This window comes from Triticum urartu, chromosome 5A (assembly GCF_056163025.1).
Source record: "Triticum urartu cultivar PI428250 chromosome 5A, HENAU_Tu73, whole genome shotgun sequence".
Lineage (NCBI taxonomy): Eukaryota > Viridiplantae > Streptophyta > Magnoliopsida > Poales > Poaceae > Triticum > Triticum urartu.
In genome coordinates this window covers 463,354,882-463,366,961 of record NC_141877.1, presented here as the reverse complement: position 1 = coordinate 463,366,961, position 12,080 = coordinate 463,354,882, and the positions used below count along the sequence as shown (strand labels likewise).

Genomic DNA, 12,080 nt, shown 5'->3' with positions numbered 1-12,080 from the left:
AGGCTTATGTGATGTGCATTACCGAGAGGGCCCAGAGATACCTCTCCGACAATTGGAGTGACAAATCCTAATCTCGAAATACGCCAACCCAACATCTACCTTTGGAGACACCTGTAATGCTCCTTTATAATCACCCAGTTACGTTGTGACGTTTGGTAGCACCCAAAGTGTTCCTCCGATAAACGGGAGTTGCATAATCTCATAGTCATAGGAACATGTATAAGTCATGAAGAAAGCAATAGCAACATACTAAACGATCGGGTGCTAAGCTAATGGAATTGGTCATGTCAATCAGATCATTCAACTAATGATGTGACCTCGTTAATCAAATAACAACTCATTGTTCATGGTCAGGAAACATAACCATCTTTGATTAACGAGCTAGTCAAGTAGAGGCATACTAGTGACACTTTGTTTGTCTATGTATTCACACATGTATTATGTTTCCGGTTAATACAATTCTAGCATGAATAATAAACATTTATCATGATATAAGGAAATAAATAATAACTTTATTATTGCCTTTAGGGCATATTTCCTTCACAGACAGCCTATGTGCTCGCCTGCTTCGGGCGAAATACTACCCCAACGGTAATCTTTTGGACACGGTGTTCCCGTCCAGCTCTTCTGCAGTTTGGAAAGGAATCACTCATGGCCGCGAAATGTTGAAGAAATGCTTGATTTGGAGAGTTGGAAACGGCACTATGATCAGAACTTGGAGGGACCCGTGGATTCCCAGGAGGAACGACTTCAAACCAATAACCCCCAAAAGAAATTGCAGATACAACTGGGTGGCTGATTTCTTGGAGGAGTCTGGAGCATGGAATGTAAACAGGTTAAGGCAGTACTTTTGGGATATGGACGTCGCTGAAATTCTGAAGATCCGGACATCACCTAGAGGAGAGCAAGATTTTCTGTCTTGGTTCCCAGAAAGAAGTGGCGGTTTTACGGTTAGAAGCGCTTACCGGCTCGCTACATCCGATGGGCAAGCAGGCCTGGGGTCATCTAGTTCAGCTCCGGGAGGACATCGGGTGATTTGGCGACGTATTTGGCATGCCAAGTTGCCCCTCAAGATGCGTATTCTAGCCTGGAAAGTGGTGGCTGGGGCTTTAGCCACCACCGCATACAAGAAACACAGACACCTAGCTACTAGGGACACTTGTCCATTGTGTGGCTTAGAGAAGGAATCAAGTTTCCATGCTTTCATCACATGTGATCACGCGCAATTGCTATGGAATCATATGCGCCAGGTTTGGCCTTTGCCAGACAATCAGATGTTGAAGGACACCGGGAAGGATTGGCTCCTGTGGAGGATTTGGTCGCTCTTGTGGAGGATTTGGTCGCTACGCAATGACCTCACCCACGCTAAGTCTATTCCAACTACCGCGGCGACGGCAGATTATCGACAGAGCTACATGTCCTCACTTCAACTGGCCAGAAGGTATACTACAGAAGATATAATTAAGGGCAAGATGTCTACGTTCGTCGCTGCGCCAGCTAAGGCGCGAATACATGCACCGGTGCTGCCATGGCCAAAACCCTCCCCTGGCCAAACCGCACTGTCGGTCGACGGTGCGTTCTCGGAGGCAGATGGTTCAGCAGCAGCGGGGATGGTGCTGAGACGAAGCGACGGTAGCGTCATCTTTGCGGCGTATCGATGTATCTTTAACTGCAGTGACGCCCTAGAAGCGGAACTACATGCTTTAATGCAAGGGATGGCACTTGCTATTGAGTACGGGGAGGGGCCTATTATTGTCCAAACCGATTCGTCAGAAGCTTTCATGGCGTTGAAAGGGGACAATCTTCGATACTCCGCTTATGGACATTTGGTAGCTGAGATTCAGAGGCACATGGGTGTAAGAGAGTTTATTCCGTCGAAAATTAAGCGTGAACAAAACAGGGTAGCAGATCGATTGGCTTCATATAATCGTACGGAGAGTACCACTGCTGTATGGCTAGGTAGAGGTCCACCTTGCGTGGAGGAACTTTTGCCTCTTGATTGTAACCCTACGATTATGGAATAAAATCTCTTTTACCCTCGCAAAAAAAAAGTAATAATCATAACTGCCACTGTAAATATGCAATCACATTTATACATAGCCTCTTTTTTTTTTGCGAAAGCACACTTATACATAGCCTAATGGCATTCCGCATTTGTAGTCCTCGTCTCGAAAGAAAAATTTAAAACATTAGCTCACTTAACGATTATTACTGACTTAACGATGCCTGGTTCATACTACTACTCTGCAGCATACACGTGCTCGTACAAGCAGAAGCAAAAATCGGTCAGGCAGCTCTGGCCAGCTCCCTGTCCACGGCCACCTTGAGAAAGCTTCCCTCCTCGACCACCATCTGCACCGGCACGAACCCGAGCCCGCTGGCCACGGCGAGCATGACCTCCTTCATCTCAGCCCTGAACTCGTCGCGGTCCACGGTGCCGTTGCCGTCGTGGTCGAAGCGCGCGAACAGGCCGCGGTAGAGCCCCGCGAGCTCGTCGGGCCCCAGGGCGCCGGCCTCGTCGACGCCGAAGTGCTTCTCCAGGACCCGGAGGCTCATGAGCTCCCCGGCCATCTCGGCGTAGGAGAGCAGGCCGTCGTGGTTGGCGTCGAGCGCCGCGAAGCGGCCGTCGACGGAGGCGTTGAAGGCGCCCTCGTCCTCCACGAAGCTCTGCACCGTCTTCCCGTCCAGGATCTCCACGCTCATCTTGAAAAGAAATCTCTCTGCTGCAACTGATGTTGGAGTTTCGGGAGTTTCTCGTGTTGTGTGTTGTGATCTCGGCCGGTTTGTGGACGTGGGGAAGAGGTGTTGGCCCTTGGCCGGTATTTATAGCTGGCGCTGCTTCATTTGGTTTACGGTGGTCGGCAATATCGCTGTGGGATGCGCCGAGGTTGACGAGACTCGCTTCAGATGTAAGCAAAGTCTCTCCAAAGTAGTACTGGTAGTAGTATACTATTTTGTCTTCCCCACAGAATCGTGTGGTGTTGGCTGGTGTCGGCCGCGTCGCAGAAGGGTGTTGACAGCAACGCCGGCGTCTCGTGCCCAAGAATTTTAATACGCGCGGAATATGCGTAGGTGCGACGACATGGAAAAGCCCTCGAAGCAAAGGCCATGACATTGACACTGATCGGTCATCGGTCAAAAGAGTAACGACGGCCGACTACGAGTCGTCGTACGCGCACCGTACGCCTAGCTCAAGGCCCCTGTTTCTTGTCCTCACACGGTTTACAAGCTTGCTGCAGCTGTGGGATCTGGATCCTGCGAGTGTTAGAGCAACTCCAACCAAACGGACACCCATTTTGTTTGCTTTTTATCTGTTTGGATCACCTGTCCGCTTGTGCGTGTTTTTCTTTTGATTTGGGTCGGCCGATGCGTTCAACGAGAGCGGGCGCATGTTTTGACATGTTCGCCCCGACATTTCGTCGAACACGTGATGGGCGAATCCTCTTGAACAGCTCCGTACGATGGTGACACGAACTTGAATTTTTTTTTTATCAAACATGACGAATTTCAGCAAAGTTCAGACGTAATAATTTACATAAAAACTGTATAACAAAAAATAAAGAAAAACACCCTAGGTGTCTAACTTGTAGCGGGCGAACAACATCGTACACTTGGCTGCCCTGGCAGTCGTTCCGTCGTCATCGTTCGTGTTACCATCGTCGTTCTTTTAGCTATGGAAGGACGCGGGCCGTGAAAGCCTTGCCCGGTCGCGGCCTGGCGCTCGCGGAGGAGCCGTTGCCGACCCCGACCGTGGTGCCCTGCCGGCAACGGCCTTGGCCCAGCCAACATTGGTGGAGATGTGGCTTAGCGCCATTCCTTGCCAATCTTGGTGAGCTCTCCGTCGAGGCAGCGGATCCGGTTACGCCTGCCGGAACACCGACACTAGCTATGATTCCAGCTGCTCCTTCGCCATGGCGGCGATGAAATGTGCATGCGCTTGCTCCATGGTCAAGTCGGTGTGGAATGGCGCATGCAGGGGCGCCGAGTCATCGTCGGAGGCCATCTCCATCGCCGGGTCGTTGTCGAAGAACTTCGGGGAGCCGGCCCACATGCCAGCCTCTGTCCGCCTCAAACAACGGCTCTGCCAGTTGCCCGCAAGGGTAGCCAGCTTGTGCTTCTACTTCGTCGAAAGGCTCTCCCATAACGCGCTAGACCATGTGGTCATGGCAGAAGTGGTGCATAGAGGAGGATGTGAAGCAAGACTAGGTGTAGTGTGCTTTGTGCTTGGCGAGGCCTCATTTAAATAGCGGACGCCAACCATGCCAGGCGGCGCGGTGTGTCAATGCGCATGCCGAAGTTGGTTTCTCCGCTGGCGTGTATGTTTAATGACGGACGGTGAATGGCGGGCAACTCATTTAAATGTGGCAAATATCCGTCCCGTCTAGTCACATCTATTCGGTATTGAACAGGTGCGGGCACCGGGATGCGGCATGGGCGGCACTCTCGGCGGACACACCGCTTCAGTGCCGACACCAGTGAGAAGTCGCATCCGCTCTGTGTCGGCATGTATGCGGCGCTACATGGCAACTGCTTCGCTTTAGAAGGGGCGCGGGCAAGGGAGAGAGTTTTGGGTGGGTTCGAGTTGTCGGTCGCGAACGTGGGAACGGTCCGAATGTTCATTAAGCCTTATGATCCTCGTTTTGTAGAAAAGCAGACGTACCGGTTGGCAGATAGATGAAATACCGCATTAAATGATAAAATAGGTCCCAATAAAATGCAGACGATTTGAAAATGAACGTTGGAGATGCCCTTTGGAACAAATGTCATGGTTCTAACTAATTATTGAGCAGTCGTTATTTTATCATATGCCCGACCTTTAACTCGTATGAAAATAGTACATAAACCCATTGGTGAGGAAATCATTAATTGCTAGCTTCTCGGCTGGCCGGCGAGCAGAAGATTAATAGGCTAATGGATAAATTAATCTTTAATTTATCAATTAATCAAATGATTTATTTATTTTATTGGTTATCGGTGGTCCTATTAGTAGGGATTAATCGGCAAATTAACTTATTAATGGGACAAATTCGTCTATGAAATACACAATCACGTAGATATAGCTGAATGCCATTGAGGCTTCAGCATTAGTACCCACTTCTCGTTTTGAAAATAAAACAAAAACATTATCCTTACTCGCATAATGCCTCGCATACACACGTAGTAGTACAAACAAAATCGGTCAGGCAGCTCTGGCCAGCTCCCGGTCCACGGCCACCTTGAGAAAGCTCCCCTCCTCGACCACCATCTGCACCGGCATGAAGCCGAGCCCGTTGGCCACGGCGAGCATGACCTCCTTCATCTCTGCCCGGAACTCGTCGCGGTCCACCGCGCCGTCTCCGTCGCGGTCAAAGCGCGCGAACAGACCGCGGTAGAGCTTCGCGAGCTCGTCGGGACCAACGGCGCCGGCCTCGTCCACACCGAAGTGCTTCTCGAGGACCCGGAGGCTCATGATCTCCCCGGCCATCTCGGTGTAGGAGAGGAGACCGTCGTGGTTGGCATCGAGCGCCGCGAAGCGGCCGTCGACGGAGGCGTTGAAGGCGCACTCGTCCTCCACGAAGCTCTGCACCGTCTTCCCGTCCAGGATCTCCACGCTCATCTTCAGAAGAAGCTCTCGGTGCCTACCGACGCTAGTTTCAGGAGTTTTTGTGTCGTCTGTTGTGTGTTGTGTGATGTGATCTCAGTTGGTTTGAGGAAATGTAAAGATGTGTTGGCACCTATTTATATCTGGCGCAGCTTCTACTACCGTATTTGTTTTGCCCACGGGAATATGTTGGGTTCATGCTAACTGTGGTGTTGGCTGGTCTCGCCGCGTCGCACCACGGTTTTGACAGCAACGGCGGCGGCGAGTTTTTAATACGCGGGGACGGCGTGGACGGCGGTGCGCGCGCTCTGGAAAGAACTCGAAGCAAAAGGCCGTGTTGCGTTGACTGCCAAAGCAAGCGAGAGTGTCGACGTCGTGCTCGTCCCACGCGCACTGGGCGCCCATAGAGCATGAACACCTCCCGTTGTTTGAGACGAGCAGGAGCAGCAGCTGGGTTTGGATGGTACGCGTGTTCAACAGGTGCCTTACCAATTGATTAACAGGTGCCAGGATGGTTTTTGGACGGTGTACCGACATGGTTGGGATCCTCTACAGTATTATATGGTACAGTACAGTCACTAACATGTGGACCCGGTCCTACGTGTCATCCGCACTACATCACCGTACAGTACTGCAGAGGATCTCAACCCGTACTGACACTGCAATACCACGCCGGCCACCGGTTTCTATCGTCGATTGGTGGCTATAAATTTGGAGAAGCTTCTCCTCTCATTCCGTGCTCTTATACTATCTCCGGTCAGATCCCTAAAAAATAATAGAGGAATAAACGTCGAGTTAGCTACAGTGGAGCAAATTTGATCCACTACTTTTTTGTCAGACCTAACCGAAATTCTAAAATTAGTGGAGTAAATTTCTATGTTTGTCAAATTCTTTTCATTTTCAGCCATCGAAATAAACTTGACTACATATTAGCACACATATAAAAACTAAAGATAATAAATAAGTTTCACACAATTCATAAATATTACACATTCATAGTTTAGAAATCAAATTATTCAAATTCAAACACACCGAATGGTCCAAATAAAGTACATAGCATGATAGCACGACTACGAAGTGCTATGGAGATGACACCGATGCTCAACAAGATCATGGTCGAGCTGGTTATTAACTTCTAGGTTCTCAATCCTCCGTTGCGCTTCAAGTAACGCCTGATTCTTTTTTCGATCGTGTTCTGCTTAACAGGATTCTCAATAGTGATGGGCATTCCTCTCTCATCTTCAATGATCATGTTATGTAAAATGGTACAACAAGTCAGATTTGCCATAGAACCTTGGAGTTCCAATACTTGGCAGGGACACGAACGATTGCAAAGCGCTTCCTGAAGCACACAAAAGCTCTCTCCACATCCTTTCTACTCCCTCCGTTCCTAAATATAAGCTTTTTTAGAGATTCCAATATGGACTACATACGGAGCAAAATGAGTGAACCTACACTATAAAATATGTCTATATACATCCATATGTTGTCCACATTGAAATATTTAAAAAGGCTTATATTTAGAAACGGGGGGAGTAGTAGACTTTTGATGTGTTGCAAAGTAAGAACTTTTGTTACCTTTTGGTGCGGAATTGTTTTGACAAATGTGGCCCATGAAGGATAGATGACATCCGCAAGGTAGTAGTCTATCGTGTACTCATGACCATTGACGTAGAGTTGCAAGGAGGAGCATGTCCCGCAACAAGCCTAGCAAACAGTGGTGATCTTAAAAGCACATTCAGTTCATTGTGTGAGCTAGGCAATCCAAAGAATGAATAACAAATCCATAGATCCTCTGATGCAATAGCCTCAAGAATGATCGTGGGATTGTTGCAGTGGCATTTATACTGACCTTTTCATCCTATAGGACATGTTTTCCAGGTCCAGCGCATACAGTCTACTAATCCAAGCATCCCAGGCAATCCTCTTGCTCCACTCTCTATCATAAGCCTCTGGGTTTCTTCCTCGTTGGGTGCCCTCAAGTACTCCAGCACAAACACATCAATCACTGCTTTCGTGTACCTTCGAATGGCCTCCAAGATTGTATGTTCCCCAATGCAGGCATAGTCGTCAATTGCATCGGCCGAACACCCATATGCAAAGAACTCGAACAACCGCAATGCACTTTATCAAAGGGCTCTCGCTTATCTCTCCGCATGCATTCCTTCAAAGCTTGAACCAACCGTCATACTTCTCCACGGCTTGTGAAATGGTGAGAAAAAGACTTGTTTGCATCTGAAAGTGGCGGCAAAATACTTCCTCGGATAGGTCGGATTAGGGTCAAAATAAACTCTCATAATGTTGGCCCGGACCTCCGCTCGATCACGGTTGAGTTGTATCCGGCCAAACTGCGATTCTCTTTTCGACCGCCGAATATCATCATTGAAAATCATGCGGAGGACAATTTCATAGCCATCGCCATCTTCTTCCTCCTCCGATGACGATGAGTCCTCGAAGATCATATCTCTGAGCCTCTTCATCTTCAGTTCAAACGACTCAGTCAGTTCAACTCGGCCAAACAAAATGAGACAAAATAACAAAAAAAACACCTAGGAAAATCGTCGAACTTTTGCAAGGCGGTGGAGAAGTATCGGCCGACCTGCAACGTAGAGCTCAAATGAGCAGGCGCTGAGGAGTGGGAAAGATCGGCAAAGGTTCGCAATGCCGGTGAGATGTCGTCCAACCAACGAGAAAGAGGATCCGAGGTGGTTCCCAGCGAAATGGTGGACGTGGCTGCGGCGTTTTCGCTCGACTCCAGCATTGGCGATGGCCATCGAATGGCTCGGACAACAACAGAATGGTGGCGAGGGCGAAGGAAGGCAGCGAGGTAGCGGCAGAGGTGGTGGTTAGTCGCCGACAGGTGCGCCGCGACGATGCAGAGGGGGGAGGGGCACGGAAAAGAGGCCACAAATTTTACCCGACCGGGTTGAGGCCGAGTATAATTAGGCGTCGGCGGAGCCGAGGAGTAATTTTTTACTCCACTATAGACTTCAGGGGATCAGCTAGGTGCCGGTCAGAGAAGTAAAACCGAAATTTGTTTTACTCCTCTAACCGGATTTAGGGGATCGGCTAGAGTAGAGATGCTCTTACCTCTCACTGTCAGCCCATTCTCAATTTTCTATTTCGCTCTTGTTACACAGAACCATGTCTAATCTTCAAGAACTGTCATATTTAAGGAGGAAAAAACTATTGGAGTCTAATTTAGGACACTAAAAAGAAATTTTATAGCACTCAAAATTGTTCTTATTCATTCTTTCTTTGCAGAAACATGTTGCCCTATTTTAGGGCACTCAAAACATGCTAAAACATCCAAACTACTTGAGCATATTGCATGCACATCATGGCAATCTTCAAATGTTCACATTGTTGTGAATAAAACTTCAAATGTTCACACATTCAAACATCAAAACATTCAGACTTGCAAACTTCCAAATAGTTTGAAATATGCAAAGATGCAAACATTCGAACTTTTAAACATAGTACACTACCGACACTACAAACAATAGACAACTACTCATCACTCTCATGCGCAAGGCCCTCTCAGTCAATGTCGAAACCCTCGTCGCCGGACAGCATATTCATCACCCATGAAGGCCCTGCGTCATCCTCTGTCATGCGTTCCATCTTCTTGCGCTCATTATCCATCTTCTAGAAGAAATCCGCCTGCATGGGGTGTGGGTTTTCCCTCACGAACTCGCCATAGCCACCTCATCGTTCTCCTGAGTGTCCCTATGCTCGAGGACGTTGCGGGTCTCCCTCATCGTCGAGCGGGACGCAATGGTTGCCATCGGGCCGATGAAATATGCATCCACATGTGTCTCAATCTTCGGGAAGTTGAGCTCATGTCAAGGCCGATCGAGCCTCCACATGGAGATGCCATAGGCGCGCGCGGCGATCTCTGCCGTCGCGAAGGTGCCGAGCCAATACCGTCAGCCGTCGCATTGAAACTCGATGCTAAACCGGCCAGATTTCCCTGCCCGAACGCCGCGATAGCCGGATTGGCTCTTCGCGTGTTGCGGTGGCATCATCGACAGTGGAAGATGGACTCAACGGTGTGGCACGGTGTGACGACAGTAAAATGGGGAGATGTGGCGGCTGGGCGGTGGCGGTGCAGCCGACTGGAGTAGAGGAACAACGGATACGAGCGGCGGGGTGGTGCAGCGAAGGCAATGGCACCCGGATCCGGTGAAGCGGCGGCGACATGGGAGGGTTTGTGGCTGCGGGAAGTTTATGGGTGTGACGGTTGGGCCTGCGGACGACTCATTTTTGGGCTTGCGGGAGCAGCCCGGGTGTGCAGTCGGCCCTGCCCTTTTTGGGCTGCCCAAAAACATCTTGTATTTTTTTTAATAAGGGCAATTGTTGGAAAGGTTTTTTTGGTTCAAAAGTCCAATTAAACAATTATGCCGTAATATTGGGCAGTTGTTCGAGATGTCATTGATGGCCTGGCTGGATTAGCTTCTTGTGTTGGCAGCCCTGCCACCAGTATTGTCAGACTATCCGGAGAGTGTATCGTGGCGGCTCTCACCTTCGGGTGAGTTTCCCGTCAAATCCGCATACAAGGCTCTAGGCCGCCTCCCCGTCATCCCTTGGCTATCTAACTTGTGGAAGGCCCCCATGCCCTTGAAGATAAAGATTTTCATTCGGCAGCTTCTTAGAGATTGCCTCCCTTCGGGAATCGAGGTTCTCAAACGACAGGGGCCGGGTGATGGACTTTGCCCTTTATGCAGGGTCGCGAAGACTATGGCCCATATTATATTCTTGTGCATGATGGCTCGGGTCCTTTGGCAGTTCGTTCATGAGGCACTAGGGCCCGACTGGGAGGCCCTGGATCTCGTGGACTTCCTCCAGGCCAGGGCTACCTTGCTAGGACGACACCTCCGCACATTGTGGCTGATCTTTGCGGCCATGTCATGGACTCTTTGGACGACAAGAAATAAAATGGTGATTAAGAAGGTGTTCCCGAGGCAGGCATCTGACTCTTTGTTTGAATTCCTTGCTTTTCTGCAGTAATGGCACCCACTTGCTAGGCAGCACGACCGCGAGAGTCTAGACACCATGCTGGATGCGCTCGTGGATTCAGCACGTCCGATTTCGTCATCCTAGCTTCGCCCGTCGACCGCCACTAGGTGGCCTTATTTTTCTTTTCTCATATGTTTCTCCTTGGGCATTATTGTGTTGTTGCCCAAGCCGCCACCTTTATGGCTTATTTGGATGTTGGTTGTATGGATCTTTGCTTTATCTATAAAGCGGGGCGAAAGCCTATTTCGAGAGGATTAGCTTCTTGTGCCTGCGCCACCACCTTTTTTCCTTCTCAGGTGGATGGGACCCCTCTCTTCTGGATTTTTATACCAGCTTCCGATGAATTTATTTTCTAATTTTTTTATCTTTATTGCTGGCTTTATTTGTTCTCTTAATTTTTAAAAGTAGAAAATATTTTAAATTTCCTGAACCTTTTCATAGTTACTGAAATTTTGAAACATTTGTGAACATTTAATAATCCATGAAATTTTAAGATGTGTGAACGTTTTATAAATTCATTAATGTTTTAAAATCATTTTTGAATTCAAAACTATATTCAAATTCCATGCAATTTCTTTTTGAATATTTTTAAAATTCAAGAATCTATTTCAATCCATAAATAATCTAATGTTTTTATCATTTCTTAATTCATAAACATTTCTCTAAATGTTCTTGAACATTTTTTGAATTCACGATGATCTGATGAATATTTCTAAGTATCAAGCGGGATATAAAAAAAAGACAATTGTACGCGAGAGAGTGAACGAATGGTCTGGCAAGTAAACGACGAGCGGGCATATTGGGTCGCGACCTAACCGCGCGTTATGCCCAAATTGGACCGTGAAGACGTAGAATAAACACCACGGCTATATTTCGCCCAACAGGACTGTTTCTTCCATCTCGCTGATTTTTTCGAGAGCAATCCGTTGACGAGCGCTATTTCGGCTGCCTCGCAACGATCAGAGAGCGCGCCACCGCCACATGTCACGACCTAGGTGCTTCCTCCAGATTTTTTTTCGCATGCATTTTTGGCTTTTTAGATGGTTTTTCCCTGTTTTTTTTACTTTTCGGTTTTCCACCGGTCTTGCTTAGTTTTCGACAAAAACAAAATTCAAAAAATGCATGAAAAAACATGCTTCTTTTTCTTTCTTAAGAGACATGGTTTTGCTTCTACGAGAGGCATGGGTTTGCTTCCGTGAGAGGCACGGCCGTGCCTCTCGGAAACGAAAGAAAAATAAAAGAGTTTTCACTTCTTTTTTTCTTCTTTCGTGCGATGCATGGTTTTGCTTACGCGAGAGGAAAGGTTTTTCCCCGCGAGAGGCATGGCGAGTTTTGTCACCAGTTTTCTATGTTTCCTTTTCAGTTTCCCTTGGTATTGGTTTTTTCTCTCTCATTTTTTTCCGGTCTGTCTACGCATTTCTTCTTTGTTTGTTTGTCGTTTTTCATTTTTTTGTTTAACACATGTCTACTTATCTTCAGT

The 12,080-nt window shown here is 48.1% G+C and overlaps 2 protein-coding genes across 2 annotated transcripts; both read right to left on the bottom strand.

The window, feature by feature from the left end:
• Window positions 1–2,049: 2,049 nt before the first annotated feature.
• On the bottom strand, window positions 2,050–2,841 carry LOC125556216 (uncharacterized). The gene has a single exon (XM_048718996.2). It carries the CDS (start codon window positions 2,701–2,703, stop codon window positions 2,287–2,289), a length of 417 nt encoding a protein of 138 aa, XP_048574953.1. The 5' UTR covers window positions 2,704–2,841; the 3' UTR covers window positions 2,050–2,286.
• Window positions 2,842–5,030: 2,189 nt separating this feature from the next.
• LOC125556215 (uncharacterized) lies at window positions 5,031–5,746 on the bottom strand. Its single transcript, XM_048718995.2, has one exon. It carries the CDS (start codon window positions 5,594–5,596, stop codon window positions 5,180–5,182), a length of 417 nt encoding a protein of 138 aa, XP_048574952.1. The 5' UTR covers window positions 5,597–5,746; the 3' UTR covers window positions 5,031–5,179.
• Between the last annotated feature and the right edge of the window lie 6,334 nt (window positions 5,747–12,080).

Coding starts and splice junctions, on each gene's coding strand:
- LOC125556216 (XM_048718996.2), bottom strand. CDS start 2,703: ATGAGCGTGGAGATCCTGGACGGGAAGACGGTGCAGAGCTTCGTGGAG.
- LOC125556215 (XM_048718995.2), bottom strand. CDS start 5,596: ATGAGCGTGGAGATCCTGGACGGGAAGACGGTGCAGAGCTTCGTGGAG.